At 41.3% G+C, this 24,728-nt stretch overlaps 1 protein-coding gene across 1 annotated transcript in view; it reads left to right on the top strand.

Annotated features, from left to right (window-relative positions):
- The first annotated feature begins 8,219 nt into the window (after positions 1-8,219).
- CCN6 (cellular communication network factor 6) overlaps positions 8,220-24,728 on the top strand; it is a 286,585-nt gene continuing 270,076 nt past the window's right edge. The window contains exon 1 of the mRNA XM_069236733.1: positions 8,220-8,422. Within this exon, the coding sequence (XP_069092834.1) occupies positions 8,375-8,422 (48 nt within the window). The 5' untranslated portion in view covers positions 8,220-8,374. The remainder of the gene's footprint in view (positions 8,423-24,728) is intronic.

Below are 24,728 nucleotides of genomic sequence, written 5' to 3' on the forward strand. Positions count from 1 at the left end.
CCTCCCCTGCACTGCATGGTCTGTTGAACAGGGCCCTCGCAAAGGTTTTCGCATTTAACTGAGTTAGTCTACATTATGGCATGGTACCCCTTAACATATATAATGCTCCAGTCGAACAATCAATACCAGATTTTTGCTAAAGACACAGACCTGCAAGCTTAAGGAATATATGTACTATTCAATGGAGTCATCAGCAGCCATTCTGAGATGAACAATCAGATCAGCCTCCTGGCTCACCACATCTGCCCATATGTGCTTCAATTGGTGGATAGTGCAGTCTACTCCAAAAAACATGGCTCATGTGGTACCAGACTTTGTCCCACCACTCCTTTAGCTTGCTGGTAGGGTACCCTTGACTGACCCTACCCCCCTGGTAGATATCATATTAGGGACATAGTGGACCAGCAGTCACAGCAGGACCCCAAACTCCTTCTCGGAAAGAATCCTGGTTCTGCCATTCTCTGTCATTTCTCCACCTATACTAAACTAAAACTAACCCTTGACCCTGCTCTAAAACTACCTAGCCCTAAATAGACTTACACCCAACAATGTATTGACAAAAACAATACAAAAGACAAATGCAATATACAAATAACACATTTTAAACACAATAGGGATAGCACAGACGCTGACAAGACCAGAATGTGCAATTCAGAACAAGAGCACACACCAAATACCTTCAACAGCCAGCACCGACATTAAGACTGTAAGTGAAAGTGAAAGTAACTACACACATCCTAGTTTGCAGCATGGCAAAGCCATTGTGTCATTTCCTGTGTGCATGCTACACATTTTATACAAATGAATTGTTTTTTCTGGAACATCAGTAGAGAATTAGCCAATGTGAGATTAACGCACAACGCATGCCAATACACAATGCATTGTTTTTGATGTATCGGCGTTGATCCATGGCTTCTGTCTGACGCTCCGGGTGAAATGCATCACACAAATGGCCAATACATGTGTTTGATTGAATCAACTAGCCTATTGTGTGTGGTGCAGTGTAGTGTACTGTGCAATGCAGGTAAACACTCCCAGGGCTCACTTTTCTTGCTCATCTTTCCTACCTGACATGTTTGAAGACTCGGGATGTGTTGCATCAAATCATACTATCTGCAGCGGGGACTCCTCCGCTATGACAGAGAAGCTCCACCTCCTGCCAGTAGCTGCAAACCTTTTACAATAAAACAATAATTAACTATGTTTATTATTGTTTTTTGTAAAAGAGGTGGGGCAATGGGGCGTGACGGGGACAGAGGAGAAGTGCAAGGCACTCCGTTCAGTGCACATTTATGTTTGGCCAGTCATCTTGGGCTGGCCAAATACATGTACACTGGGCTCCCTCCAACCCAGCACTGTGTTGCCGGTTGGGGACAGCAGGCAGAGGCTCCCACTCTGCCTCAGAGCGCCATGTCAGGGCACTCCGGCCAATCCTAAAGCTGCTTTCATGTTGCCAGCAGCATGAGAGCATCATTAGATTGGGAGCAGGGCAGGCTGGGAGCCTCTGCCTGCGGTGAGGACCGAGGAGCTGCGCAGTAGAGGTGATGAGGAAGGTAAGTTTTTTTAATTATATATTTTTTTGTTTGTCCTTTCCTCCCTCACCCCTCCACATGCAGCGCCACCATGCCCCTGACCCAACCCCTGCCCCCATGCGCCTCGACTGACTATCTGTCTGCAGTCCTCCTATAGGATGTGTTACAGACACAATACACACTCAGGGAACAAAACACTCTGGCTGCTTCAGTCAGTCTACAGTGAATGTGGCATCCAGCTCACAGATAGACTGCACAGATATGAAAGGAATGTGGTTAGGCCAACATGACACCTGTCATTGTGTGGCAAACATCACTTACCAGACTAAAATACCACCATATAATGTTGTGGTACACATACATCTGCTGACTTACCTTGGTGTCTGGCACAATATATGTGGCACATGTGCAATACACCTGTGGAAAAGTGTTTGCTAAAATGTTAGCCTTTAGTTTATCACGGGGCCAGCTTGAATAAGCCAAACAAGTGTGATGACTCCCAAGAAGCATATGTTTATCATTTCCATGCATCACAATATTCGCCACCCGGGAGGGTTACGTGAACCTAGAATGCGTGTAGTCATTCACATCAGATGGTCATATGTGCATTTACTGACAGATAACGCCACTCTAACCTGGGCTGCATTAGTGCATGGTACCTTGACAGGAGTGATATTGCATATAGTTATACCTTGACATCTTTTCTGGTCTCCAATTCTTTTGTGTCCTGTTTTCATCAGCACACATAGAATGGAGCAGTAGGAATCACAGCATTGTTTAACAGCAAGACACACCAGCATGGCTATATCCATTCCTGCATTTAACAGTTGCATCCTTGCCTAATGGGGCAAGTGTGCTTGCATTGGGCATAGGTAACCAGTCCAGGACCAGCATAGCTGAAGACTCAACATTTATATGAGTTATGTCAGATACAGCACTGATTTTGCTATGTGCTTGCAAACATTGATGTAGCACTGGGAGACTATCTGGTTTGTACTGTGTGCCCATGTGCATCAAATGGCCCTCTGTTCACAGTCATAGAACAATAAAGTCACTATACCGGCCTCCACTAGTGTCAGGCAGAAAGTAAATGTTAAGACATACAACAGGAACACTCAGTCAATGCACGCTTTTTACATCTACACTCCCTTTGGATTGTGGTAGGATATCTCATAGTTAGTACACTGGAGCAGCATACATACTCACAACATGTGTACACATTGCTACCTTTGTTTGGTGTATTTCTTCCTGAAGCTCATGTGTTTGGCACATGTTATGGATATGTACACATATTTTGGTCTACATAACATTGTCCTGGGGTGAGCGCAACATCTAGCAACAGACATTTGTGAAGGGCCAAATTCTAATTGGTGAGTTGTGAGTGTTTTGATGTTTAGAGTGACTGTTAAATGAAACTGGGTACACAAAGGTAGTGTTCACACATTTATTTACATTTTGGAAGGTTAATTACAACAATATGTTCTGGACAATGTGAAGGGGGAGTAGAGCAATCTCCCCCCAGCCATATCTAGGCACGTGAATCAAGGCTTCAGGACCCCGAAAATCCACTCAACAATACCCCTGGTCTTGCCAAATGCCTGGTCGAAGTTGTGTTCAGTTCCTGTCTGGGGATGTCCAAATGGGATCATGACCAATGGTTGCAGACCATATCCTTGGTCAGCTGAAATAAAAAAAAAAGAATCAGTCAATGATTATGGTCATTGATGGACCCACATAACACATTTTCTACCAGTGTTTGACAGTACTGGTGACATATAAATTTGCATGTTATTCCACATATCTCTTCCAGTTCTTTTTGTCACATCAAAAGATGTGAATGCTCTGCTACTTTTGATACTGCCACAATCTGACAATAACATTTAGGTGGTAGCTTAGTATGATAGGTGTTTTGAAAGGTCCATTGCTACTGTAAGTGACAGTATGTTGTTTCTAAATTATAGTTTTTGGTCATCCCTTGGCAGTCTCTGTCAGAATTAACCTGTTTCCTACTCACACATACCTATATCCCTATGCAAACACAGATGTTGTTGCTGCACTACCTGTCAATGACAGATCCTTTGGATTGTTCACTTATTTTATCAAGTGACATGGTGCTCGTGTTAATGCATTTCATGTGTGAGATACTTTATGCATGAGGGCACACCTTCCTGCACAGCCTGAACGCTTGCAGGACTAGAGGTCTATGTCTGTGTGCCACAGTATGGACCACACATAGGTGGCAAGAGTGTGTTTGGCGACTTAATGTTTTTTCCCATGGGACACATGACCTAGGAAGAGCAATTGATTTGATACATTTCACAATTTACCTGGTGTTGGACACATGACATGACTCAAGGGCCATAGGAGTTGCATGTGGATGCACAGACAACAGCCATGGAAGCCCACCCTTGAACACAGTGATGTAACACTGCATTTTGCCTGGCGTTGCACTGCGCTGGATCTTTACACCATTAAAAGGCACACACAGTGGCTTTCTCTGTCTTAACTTGTTTGTCTTGCAGGTTTTGAATTGCACATGAGCCATGATTTATGGTGCAATTATGAAGCACACCCCTTCTACATATGTACTATCTCAGTAAGAAAACACAGAAATTACTATTTTGGCATACATTATTTACTGTTCTTAGGTCTCTTATGTACTTCCGATGTACTTGCAAACCAATAGGCCATTCCAATATCTCCCATTTTGGAAGCATTCATTGATGGTGGAGTGCCTGTAGATGTGGGCTTCATGAGCACTCCTAGGATACTTTGCCAGAAATTTCCTAAACATCCTCAGATGGTCCATAATTGCCTGAATGTTGATGGAGTATGTTTGCTTTCTATTGTGGTACAGGTGTGAGCCTGCAGCAGGACAAACCAGTTGCACATGTATGCAGTCAATAGCCCCCCAGTCATGTGAAAAGCCAGCTATGGCATAAAAGCCTTGCTTTGTGTCCAGCTGCTGTTGCTGTATGTTGGGGAACATGAGGTACTGGGATGTCAGGCGGATGACTACATAAAGGACAGTGGGTAGAAAGGCCAATAAAGATGGCTGGGAGAATCCTGTCGCTCCTGTTGTGGTGTTCCGGAATGACCCAGATGCCAGTATGTGGAGGACTGCCATCCGCTTGACCTGCGAAGGAATGTTTGTAGATCTCTGAGATGTTGCCTGCAGCCTTGGTGAAAACTGATTCAGAAGCTGTATGATGGACTCCCTCCTGAGTCTGTAGTAGGTGATGACCTCCTCCTCCCCCCTAAGGTCAATACGGTACTTCTCTAGCAGTACACATGCTCCCATCTCCTGCACTGCCCATGTGGTGGTGGTAGAGATGGTGGTGGGGGGTGGTTGTGGTCTTCTCGCTACTCCTAATTTAAGTATCAGAGCCTCCATAGTGTAGTTGAGCTTGCCAAAAGGCTTTATGTGTGTTCTTTTTATGTACCAGAGCCAATGTGTCAATTCTTACGCCTGGGTTGCGAATATACAGAACTTTTGACACATTTCAGGCTCCACACACAGTTTGCCAATTGTTAGACCTGGTCTCCCCTTTCTTTTGGCCTCTGCTTCCTGTGTTTTGACTGTGTGCTGGACTTTTTTTTTGCTGGTTTTGGTACTCTGGGCACTTTACCACAGCTGACCAGTGCTAAAGTGCAAGTGTTCCCTGTGTAAACTGTATGTTTAATTGGCTTTTCCGTGATTGGCATATTTGATTTACTATTAAGTCCCTAGTAAAGTGCACTAGAAGTGCCCAGGGCCTGTAAATCAAATGCAGACCTGCAGCACTGAATGTGCTACCCACATGAGTAGCCCTGTAAACATGGCTCAGACCTGCCACTGCAGTGTCTGTATGTGTAGTTTTAAACTGCCAATTCGACCTGACAAGTGTGCCTAGTTGCCAGGCCCAAACCTTCCCTTTTAATACATGTAAGGCACCCCTAAGGTAGGACCTAGGTAGCCCCCTGGGCAGGATACAGTGTATGTTAAAAGTGGGACATGCATTGATTTTGCTTATATGTCCTAAAAGTGAAATACAGCCAAATTCAGTTTTCACTATTGCAAGGCCTATCCCTCTCATAGGTTAACATGGGGACTGCCTTTACATATCTGCTAAATGCAGTTTCCCTTTGAGAGCAGATGGGGATGTGGAGTTTGGGGTCTCTGAATTCACAATCTAAAAATACATCTTCTGGTAAAGTTGGTTTTTAGTTTGTCAGTTTGAAAATGCCACTTTTAGAAAGTAGGCATTTTCTTGCTTAACCATTCTACGCCTCTGCCTGCTTATGTATTCCACGTCTGGGTCAGACTGACAGTTGGGCTAATTACGAATCTCCACTAGACAGTGACACAAAGGGAGCTTGGTGTAGCCTGCATATCCTATTGGGTCATCTGGGCTAGAGTGGAGGGAGGAGCTAACACTTACACCTGAATGGGCTGTGCCTGCCTTCACACAATGCAGTCTCCAAACCCCTGGTGTGTTCCTGTGGCCAGGCGTTGGCAAGACAGGATCTTGTGAACAACAAAGACTTCCCTTTAAAGTTTGCCTACTTCAAAGGCAGAAAGCGGTATAAGTAGTGGACCCGTAACCCCAAATTTTCAGATTACTTTTGGAACCAAGATGGACCTCTGCCAAGGAGAAGAGCTGGAGGAAGAGTACTGCCCCTTTGCCTGTGACTGTGTTTTTCTGAGTTGGCCTGCATTTGCTGCTTCTGCCTGAAAGAGGACAAAGACTGAACTCTGTGATATATTCCTGCTTGTGAAGTGTCTCCAAGGACTTGGACTGAGCTTGCCTCCTGTTTTTGAAGTCTCAGGGCCATCAAAGATTTCCTCTGCCCGCACCTGGACTCTCTGCTGAGACTCCTACCCTGCCAAGCTCTGCCCTATCCATCCCTAGGCCCTTGAAAGGTGAAGGTGGTGGAACAAAGGTCGAAATCCTCGCACAGGAGTCATGAAGGGAAACTGTTGACACACCACCTGCAATGCTCCTGTAAAAACAAGGCGCTACCTGCATCGCAGCTAAAATCGACGCACCACCTGCATAGCGGCTAGGAAAATTGATGCATCACCTGCATCGCGGCTGGAGAAACCATGCAACACCTGCTTGTGGCTGCTGAAATCAACACAAACCACACACAGCGCAGATTCTCGTCCTCGTGTGGCTGGATTTTGCACGGAACATTGCTGTGCATCAAAACTGACGTGAACCTGCCCGGACCTGATGTGCCTGTCTGGAAATGGACATATCGCTCTCTTGCAGGAGAGAAAAACGGCACATCGCCTACCCGACCAAAGAAGAAACAACACACAGTCTCACTTACGAGTTCGGAATTGATGCATCAATGACTTTTCCGATGCGCGCTCGCCCGCTTTATTTGTGATGCAAACCAGGTACTTTGTGTAACATCAACGCACCCATTCTTTTCTATAGAGTAAGACTCTTTTTACTTTAAAAATTCAAAACTTGACTTGTGTATGTTGGATTTTTGTCATTTTGGTCTTGTTTGATTTAGATAAATACTGGCTATTTTTCTAAACTGGTGTGGTGTCCATTTTGTAGAGTTTTCACTGTTTAAAGGGGGTTTTGGTACAAATACTCTACACATTGCCTTTGACATAAGCCTGACTGCTTGTGCCAAGCTACCAAGGTGGTGAGCAGGGTTGTTTTAGGAGTGTAACTACCTTACCCTGACTAGAGTGAGGGTCCCTGCTTGGACAGAGTGCAAACTGACTGCCAACTAGAGACCCCAGTTCTAACACCAATGATGCATCACTTTTTCCTTAACTCGTAAATATCACTGCATCAGTTTTACATTAGGATTTATGAAGGAGCGTCGTCCTTGCATATTTTAAGATCTACATGGCTCAGCCGGTCCAGGCATAGGTATATTCCTAAGCAGACCTACAAAATATGATGCATTGACCTAAATGCATCACTTTGTAAATATGGAGTACTGAAAGTGCATTTGGGGCGTCAAAAATTAATGACAGAATGGCGGCGCAAGCTCCTTGTAATTATGCCCCTTCATATGGAAATGTCTCTTTTCTTAATTCACATCCACTCGAAAGACCAAGGCAAAGGCTTGAAAAGCAGCATGCAGCTTCATAGGTATAATCTACATTTGTCCTCTCAATTCTATTCTTAATCTTATACATAGCTGCCTCATTATGCCACAGCTCTAGTAGTCCAAGAGGAAGTGTGGAGTAGAGGAAAGGGTACATATTGATAAAAAAGCATAATGTTCACACTTGTTGGCAAGCTGCAGCATTATCGTTACTTTTCCATAGCGATGTAAAGTGGCAGGCGCGGAAAACCTTTTTTAAGAAAAAGTCATCTGTGTTTTTTTGTTTTTTTTTTTAAATCTGGAAGTCATATATTTTTGCTGGAGTGCGAAAATAGCAGCCAGTTTCCAGAATTTTCCAGAGCTCAAATACACATAAGGTTTTGTCCAGTTCAGCCCAGTGCACCTTAGTACGCGCTAGCTCCAACAAATCGGAAATATGGAGGTTTTTTCAAGTTTCACAAAATGTTGGCCAAGTGAATCACCCACCACTCTGCATTTAGCGCTATAAGGCGTTCGGCATTAGTTGAAATGTACCGTAAGTCAACACAAAAATGCAACGTGAGAACTGAGTTGAAAGCCTCAGCGTGAAGCTGGCTACAAATAGCAAACAGAGAAGGATGTGGGATTTGAATGAATGTACGTGTGTGAGTGTGCGCGTGTGCTGCACGCTAAGGAGGAAAGGTAGTGCAGTACAGACAGAGGAGAGCTTTGTGTCTTTCCCTTCCGTTGCCTCCGAGAGCTCACTATCTCTCAGTGACACGTCGGGCTGGCTCCACAGGAACATGCAGTGTGTCTTCGCCTCTGCTCTTCTCATCACTTGCATGCAACAGGTAAGAACTGCTGGGCCAACCAGTGTCCATTTTATTTTGCGTCTTGCCTCCGCCTTTAGGTGTTGAGGTATGAAACGTAGTGTGCTTGCTGCAATATCTTCTTACATGTGAAACGTTTCTTTTTGCATGTGTAAAGCTCTTTTTATTTAACTGAAAGCAGGAGTCAGTAAATGTTTTCATTTGACCTTTTCTTTCGCGCGGTGTTCTTGAATTTTAAAGACCCTGTTTTAAATTCATTTCGAATATTTCGTTTCTTGTGGAGAATGGAGCTAAGAGAGACAACGTTCACATTCCTGAGGACAGTATTTCACAAACATCTCCTGTCTCCTTCCCAGATTCCACACTTAACTGGTCTAGACCTCCACAGGCCAGACTTTCAAACGCGCTTACAGTGCCTGGTATTTTAACTCTCTACAGTCTGTAAAAGGGAGGGAACGCCAGGCACGTCAACTCATATTTTCCTTTTATAAACATGTTTACTGTGGGAAAGTTTATATAGAAACATCAATGCTTACTGAGTTATATAACCTGCTCAATGAGAACTCTGCATCTGTTCCAATGAATCAAGTCCAAACTTAAAGTGACGCTAAACACATTGCTCAGTAACGCATCTTATGTGCTCTTTTTATTTAGAGTAGAATGCGTTGTTCTTCGCAGGCCAAGGCCATATTTAATCAAGTGTGTGTAAACGTTGAATTCAGACCTGGTGGCAAGTCGCGGGGTTCATGTGCCTTCTTTTTAATGGCTTCTTTTTTTCCTAAAAAAAAAAAAAACGTAGTGGCGAAATCTCACGCTCTCGTGTCCATAGCTGAAAAAAACATGTATCTACTACCTGCACATTAACACAGCTGACTCGTATCTGGGTAAACAGAGCAGAACTGAGGGGCCTTTGCATTGAGCTTGTGGATACAGTGATTAAACAGCCTTAAAGAGGAAGGTCCATAAAAAAAATACGAGACCTGTAGGCAGACAAGGCCAAGATTTGTTCCCTCAGTTTGAAGAGCGCTGGATGCACACTACCTGCATTCAGTGACTGCATTGGTTAACCGTGGCGCACGCAGTAGTGGTTGATAAACTTTCAAACAGGTGGGGTGTAAACATGTCCTGAACTCGCCAGAACAAGCAGAGTGGCACATGTTCTGACCTCCTTAAGGGACTCGTGGGGTGGGGGGAGAGTTTTCCTCTGATACATTTTACAGAATGTTTCAAAAGGTGCACTTTGTAGCTCATATTTTTCCAGGAAATGGTCTAAAAATATATGGGATTTACAGGCAATCCAACTAATTTTGGTACACAATTTCATAAGGTCTCATCTGAATCAGTACATGCGTTATCGCCTGCGAGACATTTTGTTAGCTTACAGTGTCCTTTAGAACCCACCCTTTGCTTATCATTGGTTGGCTGCATCGTCACTCTCATATCCTTGCTTCTCTTTGATCAGTGCATGCCAGCTTTACTTCCTTTTCGTGAGTTTGTCCCTTCTGTGGGGCATGGATCTTTTAGTGCTCCTCCAGTGTCATCATCTTGCTCGCAGCACCTTCCTCCCATGATCCATAGTCCGTGTTGCAAGATGCCACCACTCCCTCCACACTGGTTCTGTTATAAAATGTTTTTTCCTCCACCCTCCTTTGTCTGTGCTGCCCACCATCACACACCCTTCCTTCATATTGCACGCCACCCCCTCACTCCTCCTGTCCTGCCACCAACAATAGCAAGCATTTACAATGCAATAGGTCTCACATTTGTGAGAGTTAGAGCTATTGGCGTTGTAAATGTCAATGTCTTTTACCTGTGTATTTTGGTTTGGAGTGTTGTGGATTATTGCCAGGTACCACAGCAGCCCTCCGGGGCCTGTCACTGCAGGAGAGAGGACACAACAAGGCTGCCATTTTGGGAATGTTTTTGCCTCTTTCCCACAGACTAGGTGTGATACACTAGAGATGCAACCTATTCTAGTGTGTTTACCTAAACTTTTATAGCACCAAACAAGCCACAAAGAGGCACCTTTGTGGCATTTAACCTGGAGAATGAGGTGGTCAAAAGAGTTAGGAGCAAAGAAAAGAGGTCAGCCATATATTTCTGAGTGTTAAAATTTTGAAAGAATTATCTATCCCTCTACATTGGCAATACCAGCCTAACTTTTAAAAACATTGATTGTATACAAAGAGAATAACAGAAGAGTCAGCTTAACTGAACAGGAGGCTTCAAATGTGTGCAGATTGGTGAAATAGAGCTTCAGTGGTAGATGGACCGACAGGACAGGTTCCAGAGGTGCGACATCCATGACCTTGGGTCTGTGTTTTAAATGGAAATACAGAAGGGCTGATACTCTGTATTCATTTAAAGCACTGCCTTGAGTTAATAGTATTTTGACAGCCCTCTGCGCAGGACTTGACTCTGTAGAACAGATAAGTGTACCTGAATATCCTCGGCCTTGATGGTGCCTTTTCGGTGCATACATTTGTGCACAGGCTGATGGTTTTGAAGTCAGAATTATCTTTATTGGGATGGCTACTTAAAATTCGAAGTCTTGGCCTTGCCATCTGGACCACTCAGAGTAGACCTGGAAGCCTGGGTGTGAACAATAGAATGTTTTTGTTCGTCTAGACTATTGGTGCACAGTGAGGCTCCTACAGGTATGGTTCATTGCATTTTTTCAGGCTATGAAAAGGATTCAAATGTATGTTTTTTTGGAATGCAAGGTAAGTCCAGAACAAAGTCAAAGTTTCTTGATACCCACATAAGATAAATTACGTAAAAATAATTAATATGGAAATTATTTAGACAGTGGTTTATCCTGCAAGCCTGGCATGGATCCTGCCTGTTTGTTGTCTTATACAAAAAAAGACTTCCGTCACAACAACACATTTAGGTTACATAAGTGCAAGCAGTGGCTGGTCCTGGTGGCCACAGTTTGTGAAACAACAGTTCTCCTATTTAAAACATCTCCTGCCCATGGAGTCTTTACTGTTACTGTCCAGGATAGACTTTGAGATTTAGTCCTTGGGGTGTGCACCTATATAAACAAACAAACATATACTCCTTTAGACACAGGGAGGCGTGGTGAAGCACTGAGAGGACCACCAGTAGAAGCAGGAGTGAGAAAAGGGCCTCTTGATAGGGTAAGAAAGATATTTTCTTGATATTGATTTTCCATGTACTTGATAACCACACCAATCAGAAATAATGCATAGAGTTTACATCAAATGATGCATGGGAACTTAGGGGAGTGGTTACATGAAGCCTGGGGCTGGAAGAGAGGAGAGCAGGTTAAACATTACTGGACTGTAACAGACGATACCTGGATCCTTATACACAGGAGTCAAGAGGGTGATAGGGAAGTGCTCTGCACCTGTGACAGCGACTATAAGGGGTATTCAAGGTGGTGCCTCTCAAACAGGAAGAAGTGCCATTCAAGTGCTGTTTTAGACAGCGCTTCCGGAAGTGGCATCTGCAAGGTCGCAGTAGATGTGAGAGGACTGTCATCAAAGCCATGACACCAGTGGATTCTGAGAGGAGGATTTGATGGAATTTGCTCCACTTTTGTGCCATATGATACGCTGCTTCTCTCACTGTGGCACCCTTGTGTTAGCTTCTTTGCACTACAGGGTTAGGAAAATGGTTGCCTCCACTAACTGAACTCTATTTGAAGAGGCCCAATTCACATCCAAAGGCTAGATGTTTTTTGCTATCAAGCTTGAGGCCGTGAAGCACTTGGGTCTGGAGTAACGACTTCTTTCCACCATTTTGAAGTCAATTCCTTCCGCCATCTTCTTGCCTAGAACCAATCTATGTGATTAGTTGGTGACTCTCCGAGAGTATCAAGAGCATGTGCTATCACCTGGTGTTAAACTTTACTCAAGTCAGTTGGTTAATGCACCCACTGCAGAGGTCTTGACAGAACGAGAATATCACAGATTACAATCCTGACATTTCTTTTTTACCTCTTCATCTCTGCAGGGTTGATGCAAATGAATTATACCGATTTTGTTAAGAATGACACCAGCTTTGCAGCAAGTGAAATGGCAGAACCTGTATTATCAAGCTCTATATAAAAAAAATAACAAGTTATTCCTAGACTGCCCCAACACGCATGAGACAAAGACCCTAGGGGAGAGTAAGGGACAGAGCTGCTGAGTTTGGAGCTTGGGAACATGATTCCAGCCTCAGTGCCGGCTCAACATCCTGTGATTCTGGGCAAATCACTTAATCTCCCCTTGCTACCAAAAATGAATGTGTTCTTGTGTCATTTCACTGGTGCTCATGTAAAGCGATTTAATACCTTTGTATGAAGTTTGCGCTTATTGAACTCTGTTTGAAGGAGCCCAATTTACATCCAAAAGCTTGATGTTTTTTGCTATCAAGCTTGAGGCCGTGAAGTGTTTGGGTCAGGAGTCACAAATCCTTTTCCACCATTTTGGAGACAACATCTTTCACCATCTTCTTGCCTGGAACTAACCTATGTGCTCCGTTGGTGACACTTCGGAGGTTATCAAGAGCACGTGATATCGCCTAGTGTTATGCTCTACTCAAGACATTTGATTAATGAACCCACTGCAGAAGTCTTGAGAGAACGAGACTGTCACAGATTACAATGCTGACATAGCTTTTTTACCTTTTCTTCTCTACAAGGTCGATGCAAATTAATTATAGTGATTTTTTAAAGACTGGCACCTGCTTTGCAGTGCTATGAAATGGCAGAATCTGTATTACCAAGCGTCATATAAAAAAACAAGCTATTCCCAGACTGCCCTAATACGCACCAAAGAACTCAAGGGGCAAGGATCTGGCATAAGGGCCAGAGCTGCTTACTTTGGAACTGGGGAATACGGTTCAATTCTCACCACCAGCTGAACATCCTGTGATTCTGGGCAAATCACTTAATCTCTCCTTGCTACCAAAAATGAATGTGATCTTGTGTAATGTAACTGGTGCTCACGTGAAGACGATGTAATACCTTTGTATCAAGTTTGCGCTATATACAATTGAAAAAAAATAAAGTACTCCAATACCTTTGTGTGAAGTTCGTGCTACATAAAACTGCAAAAAAGTAAAAAAGACCCTGCAGACATCTCAAAGAACCAGCAAGATGCCCGAAAACAAGGAAGAAACAATATTCCGCCATGAGCGTGAAGCAGCGAGGCAAAAGAAAACAAGGGGGTATGAGGCAAGCGGCAATAGTGGTACAGGAGTTAACAAGCGACAGCGGGAGGAGGGTGAATGGGTGGTGGGACAAGCAAGAATACAATGTGGGGGAGTGCGATTTAAGCACTATGAGCGAAACAGTAGGGTGCGTGTACAGTGGATCGGAGTTCAGCATTGTAAGCATATTGATTCACAGGAGCAGGAAACCAAGAAAAAAAAATGTCCCCCAAAGAACAGATAAACACGACAAAGAGTAATTATACAGTAGTTAATCCCTACTCCCAAAGAAAAAAGTAGGGACAAAGAGGCATGACTGACTACTAGCATGCAAGGATTTTTAAATGAAACTGAAACGAACAAATGAAATTGCTTTAAGCTCACAGAAGTAAGTATACTATTAGAATACAAGAGGCTGTATGCTTACGCTTGACCTAAAAAGTGCTGTGATGCGGAAAGTACTGGCTGCGTTATGGCACTTTGTTTTAGTTACACTTTCACCCCTGCTTTCCCCAGTGACCACGGTGCAGAAAATAGGGTGTCCCTAATTTGCACTGGCAACAAAAAGACCAAAGGGTGGATTTACCAAATGGATTTAATCTCCCTCAACAAATGCTATACCATGCCTGGCCTGATTTTACAGGTAGAGCATCTCGGTCCTGGTGATGCCCATCCCAGCCAGATGGGTCACTGCCTCAGTTTTACCACGTTCAAGGATCCACAAACATTGCTGAATGGCTTTGTACCAAGGACCCCTGGAGCCTCTGTCTATGCCATACCTCATTACTAGAGCCTTGTGTGAAAATACAGTCACCAAAATCCATTAGTATTGTAAATACATCAGTACCATAAAGCAGTGGTTCTTAATTTGTGGTCTGTGGACTCCTGGGGGCCATAATGCCTACACAGGGAGTCTGAGACTTTAGAAAAGTAAATAATATTAGGAGATTATACAGTGCTTATACTTAAAAAGGCAACATTGAAAAATGAAAGTTTTAAAATGCTCTATAACTGTGAAGGAATCAAAATGGAAGCTAAAGAAATAAGTTGGTATCATTATCTTGATTGGTGGGGCAGTGAAAGTACAGCAATGACAATCTAATATGAACAACTAGTGGTTCAAATGAACCGGCACTGGTATGCATTGACAAAAAGAGAGCATTCACAAGGAGGGAAAAAGACAAAGTGATGTGCTAATGTCTTGTATGTTACTTCATCTTTCAGAAATAAAACCACATTTTAAAAAGTTCCAATCTTCCCATTAAAATAAAAAAATATTTTTTGCATATTATTTATTTGTGAATTAAAATATTTCATATTTTTTTATATCTGTTGGCTCTATACTTGCTTGTGTATTTGTGGATATTATTTTGATGTCCAAGTCATAGAACTGCTAAGAAGGGGGTCACTGGTTTCTAGCAGTCATTCAGAGGGGGTCCTCATAAGTCGAAAGGGTAAGAACTGTTGCCAAAAAGAATTATTGGTATTGCCTTGCTTCTGTCAGTAGCTGTGTCCTGAAGCCGGGTGGGGCACCCTACAAACCATGAAACAAAACGCAGACGATTTTCAAAGTGAGCAACATTTATCTGTGTTTTTTATCTGGTTGGCAGTCAAACCCACATTTCAGGTCATGCTCTTGTGGCAATATTCTGAGCTTATTATTGGCATAATTGGGACTAAAACTGTGCGTTCTCCACTGAAAACTATAGGGCGAAAGCTTTGATTATTTAGCGAAATGCCTTAATAAATAGGAGGCAATGAATATCATGAGCCACACATATAGGCTCATATGTACACACGGGATTTGCATTTCTTAATGGACCGAATCGCAATTTTGGGCCATTATGAAATGCAAAACTGCCTTTCCTAATGTACAAGAGAACCATGCAGCGTTGCAAAATGCAATTTTTACCCTGTAGAAATTGCAATTTGCTATTTGCAAAATAGGAAATCACAAATAGGGATTTCCTATTTGCGATTTCCTAAATGCATGTACATAGCATTTCCTAATTGTGAATGGTCGCAAAAAGTGCAATTAGGAAATGCTATTGCCATCTACTGGGATCTGATGGTAATCAGGTGCAAAGTTAAAAAAGGCATCCACAATGCATCAGGATCACTCCAAATGGCGCAACAATGCATGCCATTACCATGACATGAGTACGTAGTTTGCAGGTAAGCGTATTACATATATATATAGATATATATATATATATATCTATATATATATAGATATATATATATCTATATATCTATATATATAGATATATATACCCAAACGAAGGCACACTCCCAACAGGTTCTATTCTTTTTATTTTGAAATGCAGCAAAGCCGATAACAAACACAGAATTACTTCTCTTTAGGCCTAACACATTTCGGATATCACCGTCCTTGCTCACAGGCCAAATGCAAGGCAGACCATCAAATTAATTGCAGGTACATGATCATCCATTAAATACTCCCCTGTAGTGGGTCTCTAGTGAGTTCACAGCCAATGTTGGTAAAAGTAGTCCTGCATATATATGTTAGGGCAAGAGCATTTTTAGGGTTTAGGGTGGGTGCAGGATTTTTATTGGCAAGGGTATTACAAGTGTTTTGGGTAGGTATGGGGTTTTGGGTATTTCTAAAATATTTCTATACATGATTTTCATGATTTTTTATATATATATATAAGAAAGGGATTATAAATACCTGTTAATTATTGTTACCATGCATACAATAATATAAGTATCTAACCAGTAAGTAGAAACCCTTTTCATATATGTACATACATATATATCCATAATATAAAGGTTTTATACTTACCTATAAAAAAACTCACATTTTTGTTGTACAGACATGCGTGGAAAAGGCATAGTGGTGGTACAGAGTTGCATGGTAATGGCATGCATGGTTCCATCACGCAACATTATCCATTTAAAAATACACCATTTAGCTGGCAAAGCAGTATCCTACATCCAGTCTCATATTGCTGAAGGGTTCCTTGGTGTGTTTGGTGCATGCTTCAATGTGGTTTTTAGGGTGTCTTTTTTTTTTTTTTTTTTGCGTCTTTGGGTCGCTGGTGGTACTTGTTTAGGGTGGACTTGAAAGTGGCAATTAGAAACTGGAAACTGATAATCTCGTCAGGGGCAAGGGTGGTAACTGTGGCCTAGAATTTGGTGGTGTGTTTGCAGAGAGAGTGCAAGCGTTACGCAGGAGGCATGGGAGAGGTTCTGGGGGAGTTGCTGTTGGCAAAGTGGGACTGGGGCAGGTATCTGTGAAAGTCCTGAGTTGTAGGTGAAGAGACAGCAGTGAGAGGTGAGCTGCCATGCCTTTGAGAAAGGAGAAGAGAGGCAGCAGTTGTTGGGGTGCCCGGTGGTCCAGGACTTGGAGTTCGGCGACAGAATACCTGTGGGTGGTTGGATGGGCAGGGTTCCTGGAAACTTGGGGCGGTCCACACACAGACGTGCGCTGATGGGGTTGACTGTGGTGCACCTTCTGCAGCTGTCACCTGACCTTTTAACCTACACCAATATTATTTTACAGCTTTTTCGTTCCACAAAAATACATACCTATTCTCATGGTATTAATTAGTAATGCTTTACATTACCATACAACAATATTATAAAGCCAGATGTATTGGCATTGGCAATGCTTGTTTTTACTGTAGAGTTCCATGATATTACCACAAGCATTGCCTGCAGCATACACAAATGAGTGCAATCTCCCATACCTTGCATGATACCTTTACATGTGTCTTTACAAGTTTTAATCTGGCTTGATTTGCAAATAGGGCCATGATTTTAGCTATATGGTTCACTAATGGGGGGCATTTTTATACTGGTGAACAAGGCTATTTTTCATCCTAGTCTGATCATGATTGTTTGACTTGTTCTTAGCTTTTCGGAGTAGTCTGTGGCCATTACTTTATGCAAATTGGCTCTAATACATTCAGCAACTTTCACTGAACTGCACGATGAGGTAGTACATCATCTTTTGGAATAAAAGACACTAAACTGTGATTGGCAGCCTTTTCTCCTGCAAGTTTAAATGAAAGCAGCTCATAATAGTTACACACCATTATACTATGCTAGCTCCTCCTGAAGGTTTCATCATTACAGTGAAAGATTTGGAGACAAAGTACCAAAATGAGTAGGAGGGATGACTACAGGTTTTCCAGGATTCGAGATCACAGCATATATATATTTTTAATTTTTTTGTGAAAGTACAAGCATGGTACTTAGAGGAAATGATAGATCAGTGGCTAATTAACATAAAAGTCATTCGTAAAATGGATGATCGCCCCTTGGGGAATCATGGTGCTAAATAACAAATATTTACTCAGCTCAATGGAACTTAGATGATTTATTTATTTATTGTTTCAGCTGTCAGACATACAGTAATTAAAATCAATAATAAAAAAGATAGGAAGGAATGAAATAATAAGAATAAAAAGTGCATCATAAAAACATATGCAATATAGTCAATGAGTAGCCTTTCAACTACATTCAGTCTCGATAAAACGATTGTTTAGTTTGTTGATACAAACAGAAGTTAGCTAAAATACATGTACAATATGATCAACTGGATACTGTGACAGCACAATGCATTAAGTATCTTATTCAATTCTTAAAAGGCAGCCAACCAGTTTACCAGTGTAGGCCCAAATTATGCTGAAGTGCATGTCCACAAATAACTTTAAAAAAATGATAATTTAGTAATCGATGCATGGCACTTCATGTAACAAAATATTCATGAAGTATGCTCAGAAGGGAGAAGTAGTGACACAGGTTAATCTGGTATGATCACCTAGCTCGTAAATACAGCACTGCAAACTTGAGGGATTCTCATGAAGGGATAAGACCAAGGTTAATTGGCAGCTCTCTCAGACAGGGCCATCTGGCCCATATATATGATGCAATGGTGTTATGCACATTCATATCACCAGGCCTACTGAAAAGCACCAGTGCTGCTTTAACACATTTTACCCCATAGGACTTGAAGAGGGGGAGTAGCCACCACCGCCGTGCCAAGTCATAGTTTTGCAAAACATGGTAAAATGGATTAGGTTGTCTATTCCTCCAAAGCTACAATCACATTGCTCAAGCCTAGCCGCAAATCTGCTTGCACAGGTTAAGTAGTCCCTGGTCGGCAAAACACCCAACCTGTATTTTACGTACAAATTTCGCTTATGCTCAGGGTATATCAAATCCAAATAACCAGTACAAGGGGTACCATAAGCATTGTTGAAATAGTGGCATAATATTGATTGTGGCCTAGGCACGAGACCTGACTTCATCAACTTATATTCACAATATAGGCCTTTGATCTGCTCCGCAATATCCTGCCTCACTCTACATGGCTCTGCCCACAAGACCTCCAGCTTCAGTTCTCTTAGGACATTCTTCACATGAAACACCCATAAGCACCCCCGACAGCCATAACTCAAGGTGGCTTCTCCCAGGGTTCTCAGGTATACTACTGCCTTAGACTTACGGACCAACTTTACCCAACAGAACACTAGCCTTATGGCTACTGTTTCCGATATTGGTGTGAGGCCAAGCTCCGCATGGAGTGCCATTAGAGGGGGGGGGTCCTGTTCCCAGTCTCAATAGCGCTCTCAAGAAGTTGTTCTCAGCCACTTCAAATGGGCTAGTATTTGCATACCCCCAAAGCTCTGCCGCGTAGAATGCTGTACCCACTGCCTATTCCATATAGATTATTATGAAATAATAGTTGAGCACTCAAAAATAAGTTACGTGTGTAAAGTACTTAATATAGTGCCTAATATAACCATTAGAAGACATGCATTTAAAAAAACTAAATCTTGAAAGAGACATGATCAAACAAATTGAAACATATGGGTGTCCGAAAGAAAAATATTTTGTTTTGCAAACTTTGTAAATTTTTATATAAAAAAGAAAAGAAAAACCAATGACTGTAGAGTTCAAAATTTATAAATAATATAGAAAATAAAAAAGAGAAGAGAATTCATCTCACACCTAAAGCACAATAAAGCCAATGTACATTTAAATGAAGTTCCCTTTGACAATGAAATGAGAGAAAGTCCACTGTCTGTTAAACATCCACTAATGGATGTAGCTACCAGTTCATATGATGTGTATCCAATAGTCCAATCAATTAAGGACTTAGCCGTAGATGGTGGTAAATGTCAGCCCATAAGGTGCTCTCAGCCGACACGTGTTTCGTCCCAAAACGGAACTTTATCAAGGCTGGCAATACATTTATTGGAGAAAACAGAAATCATATTATAAACTATAATGTATAATCCATTAATGTTAGTCATAAGTAACAATCTCCAGAGGTGTACACCAAATAAAAGACATTAAATTACCATTATGATCCAATACACCACATAGTTGTGAAAAAGTCATGAGTCCCAAGAAAATGAGACCTTTGTATCCTGAACAAAGAAAAAAACAAAGATATGAAGAGACACCCATAAGTCCACCAATAAAGTGAGTAACTACAAGACAGTGCATTCACAACACCTGATAAGATTGCGCATTTTATATTAATAGTGAAAATTGGCAATCTTCCATAAGTAAGTTGTTACAGAAAAAACATACCAAGGAGGATGCTGAACATACCTTCAATATTAATTCATTAATCAAACTGCAAGAGACAACTTCTCAGAGAGCCACTCTGTAAAATAATGCTCAGAAACTTACTAATGTATGAAACCTCCTAATGTATGCAATATGACATATATACCACAAAGTGACAAAAAAAATTATCCATCAATATGGAAATAATTTAGAGTCAAAGCCAATGTAATTATTATGTTATATGAGTAAACCTCTGTGTGGTCAGATAGTACCAAAATCAGGAGTAAACATTTAGGAACTGGAATAAATGTGTGTTCCATATGATATGTAAACGATGTTTGTAAAAGAAAAGTCGTACCTCTCACTGAAAATGTGTCAAAAACTTGGTAATTCAGATCCTGTATGCAGATAGAACTGCTACGATTCAGTATGCGGATTAGTCCGTTTACAAGCGAAACCCGGTTGCGAAACGCGATTTAAAGAAGGTTAGACCAATAAGCGGTCTGTTTGAAGTAGAAAGTAACTGACAGACCGAGCAGTGTAATTTTTAAATATGGCGGCCATATTGTAATGGCTCGAGTAACAATCTTTTGAAATAGGAAACCAGTATATTAAAAAAGGGCTCGTAAGTTTGGAGCATAAACATTGATTTGACCCATACGGTGAAGTATCAAGAAATGTAATGTATGATATACAGTACAAGAATCCCGTATGTAGATAGAACTGATACAATTCAGTATGCAGAATAGTCCGTGTACGAGTGAAACCCGGTTGCAAAAACACGAGCGGGTTTTAAAGAAGATTAAACCAATAAGCTGTCTGTTTGAAGTAGACAGTAACTGACAGACCGAGCAGTGTTATTGTTAAATACGGCCGCTATTTTGTGATGGCTCGGGTAACAATAGTTTGAAATAGGAGCCTGCACTCCTTGGGTGGTAAACTTGCATTGTTTGACTATATCACACAGTTTAGTTTGGAAGAAACGGTGACTGCCATTGAAGCGATTAAAACAGGCAAAGCCCCAGGTTTGGACAAAATCCCTGGAGATTTGTTCAAATATAACATAGAAATTTGGGCACCCTATGTAAATCTACTCTGCAATGCCATAGCAAGGGGAGAGCCAGTTGCTGAGACATGGAAAGGTGCGGAAATAATCCCTGTCTATAAAAAAGGTTCTAGAGAAGACCCTGGGAATTATAGGCCAATTAGCCTTATCGATGTCATACAACATTTTTTTGCTAGGCAGCTGCTGAATAGAATAGGCTGCTGAATAAAAGAAAAAAGCATTTTGACAATATACCAGGCAGGCTTCAGGCAGCAGACAAGCACAATTGACCAGGCCTTCAGGTTACTAGTAATAATGTGGAAATACACAAAATTAAGAAAGGGCCACCTTTATATTGCATTTGTGGATTTACGAGCGGCCTTTGATTTGGTTCCAAGAGACTCTCTATGGGCTGCGTTAGGGAACCAGGGTATGCCGGGGAACCTCTTCCACCAGATAAAGAGGTTGCACGAAAACACATACGCAAAGGTACGGTGGCGTCCAAATGGAGAGCTAACTGACCCAATACCTATTAAGAGGGGAGTGAGGCAGGGTTGTGTGCTTGCCCCAACCCTCTTTTCGTTATACATCAACGACCTGGTAGAGTATCTCAAACGGAGTAACCATGACTCGCCAAGATTGAATGGAGATCGAGTCCCCGCTCTCCTGTTTGCGGATGATACCATCTTACTATCGCAAACCCCCATGGGTCTTCAAACCTTATTAGAAACGTTTAGTAAATATTGTAGTCTGAAGGGGCTGGAAATAAATGCAAACAAGACAAAATATCTGGCTGTCAATCCCCATAAAGCACTTAAAAGAAGTATCTTGATTAAGGGGCATGAACATGAGCGAGTAAAAAACTTTAACTACTTAGGGATATTGCTGGATGCTAAGTTGTCCTGGACGCCGCATGTTAACAAAGCTGCAACTTCTTTAGATCACAGCTCCATGGCGATAAATAACAACTATAAAAGCTCAAGAACCGGGATCGTTTCACCAGTGTTTGAAGTCTATAGATACAAAGTGCAGGCTGCTGTCTTATATGGTGCTGAGCTTTGGGGAATTGCAAACCTTACCCCATTAATCTCTCAAGAAAACAGTTTTATGAGGGGGGTATTGGGATTGCCAACATCTACTCCACTGATCCCTCGCACCTATGATATAAACATGAAGCAAATAGCTCTGAGGCCTTTATTCTATTGGTGTAGACTTTGGACAATCCCTGAACTGATCCATTATAGACAAGTACTAATTGAGATAATGGACCTTGATAAATCAGTTTCACTTCCGTGGCTTCATCACATAAAGTATTGGTTTTATAACCTAGGGCTGAAATCTTCTTGGGATGATCCCCATATACTCACGTCACAATCCAAGACTCGATTAAAGCAAGTTTACTGGGAGTTTTCCTCTATTAGTCTTTTTCGCAGTAAGGACTTGGGTAGACTGACATCGAGTTTTTTGGATCGTAAACCAATACCAAGAGCTGAGGAATGGTTAGATATAATTCAGCCTAGGCGAGCGAAAGCACTATTTATGAAGTTTCGATATGGGATCCTTCAGACCAAGGCATTCACTATCAAATGGGGTCCTCAGAGCAAGAATAGTCATGAGGCGAAGTGTGGGTTGTGTAACATGGAGACCATCGAAACGGTAGATCATGTCCTGTTAATCTGTAAAGCCTACGATAAGCCAAGGAAAAAATGGATTCGACCTATCTGTAGGAATGTAGGAATGTAGGAATTAGAAATTATAATGAAGCGGCCAGACTGTTAAGGTCTAATACTACCCCATTTATTGTCTTTGGAATAAGCCGCTTTCTTCTAGCAATTTCATTTATTAGGGACAAGGAGGGCCTGAGGCTTTAATAAGTTTAGATTTAATTAATACTTACAGATACATTTTATGATGTTTTAAATGGTTAACGGGTTCCCCTCCTTGTAAGCTAATAGACCTTGGGTAGTTATTCTGTTTAAAATATAAATCTAGGTCTTACATTAAAGGAAGAATATAGTTTATCTGTATTTTAAGAATATCACTCCATATTTATTAATTGTTTTTATATAATGCTAAAACAGCTCTCTAACAAAATAATGCTATTATTTCGGGCAGGACATACATTATAGGAATTTTAAATTATTTTTGCTAGTGTAAGTAATGATGAAATTGATTGCTATTTATTGATTTTAGAGCACCAATTGTATTTATGCAAACTGGTTTTAGTATTTATATGATTATCTGTTATTTAAACGATGATTCTTTGACTGTATTTTCCTTTTATGGCTGATAGCTGAATAAAGGTGTGTTGATGATGATGACTATATCATACTAAAATTGTGTACTAAATACTAACAAAATGGATGTTTGGAGATGACAGGGATAAGATATTCCAAGAAATGTTCTGTCATACACCTGGAGGCACTAATTCCATACAATTAGGAGTTAAACAATCAGAAGGTATGAGGCAAAAATACATTTGTTTGGAAAAACTCCGTAAACAGGAATTGTCCTGATGGTGGGACTCAACAATTCTTAAGAAATATATTGGGGACAAGAAAGTCCCACGGGGTATAAGAGTAGTGATCTTTCCCTCTTTTGATGACTTATCACCCAAACATATGTCAGAATGGAAACAACTACTTTTTGAAGCCTCCAAAGGCATGATGCAAATTTTAATAGAACATGCAGAGGAAAAAAGAGCAAATATGCTCAAAGAAATACATAATTTAGAACTAGAGTTTGATGCCCTCAATTTACCTGAAATCAAAGCAAAAAATGATAAAATTCTTAAGGAGGTTTTGGATAAACATCAAACTTGCATTAAAAATAGAAAAATGTCAAAAATACAAAGAGATGATAGGGATTACAAAAATGGGTGAGTTTATACCTTTGCAAGGACATTTGATGGTATCATCACAGAAACTGTACATGATGAGATACGGGGGTCTATGGACACATCAGAAAGTGAGTTGGAATTCTCAGTCACATCAGGTGAATCTGGGGGTGAAGGCCAACAGAGTGATAGTACAAGCTCAGTCTCTAATAATGATCAAACAGCCTCTTCCAGTTATACGAGAAGCCAAATGATACAGACTAGGAAATAAAATAATTTTTGTAGAACACATAGGGGCAAGGCAAAAAGAGGATACCAACAAGGACCCAACTATGAGAGTACAAACTCGGGCTGCAAAGACCAAGTCTCAGAACAACTAACAATGTGTCCCCATAATGGGGGTGTAATTTGTAATAACACCAAAAAAGCTAACATCTCTATTGTAAACTAATCAGATTATACATTATCAGATGTACAAATAAACGCATTGGCCAAAGGACAGGGTTTTTGTATTTCGAGCTATTGCGATATGACACAGGTTCAGATAGACATTTTCAAGTTTTTGCATCAATTAAAACGGAAAAAAAAAATTGTGAAAAGACTAACAGACAACAAGTTGATCATACTCAATCATTACCCAGTGAACACACAATAAAAGATTTAGAAGACATCCAAATTCTGCTTTCCCTCAATAGGTCAAACTCCGAAAATTTAGATAGACAACCATTGTTGGA

The sequence above is a fragment of the Pleurodeles waltl genome, chromosome 5, assembly GCF_031143425.1.
Source record: "Pleurodeles waltl isolate 20211129_DDA chromosome 5, aPleWal1.hap1.20221129, whole genome shotgun sequence".
Classification (NCBI taxonomy): domain Eukaryota; kingdom Metazoa; phylum Chordata; class Amphibia; order Caudata; family Salamandridae; genus Pleurodeles; species Pleurodeles waltl.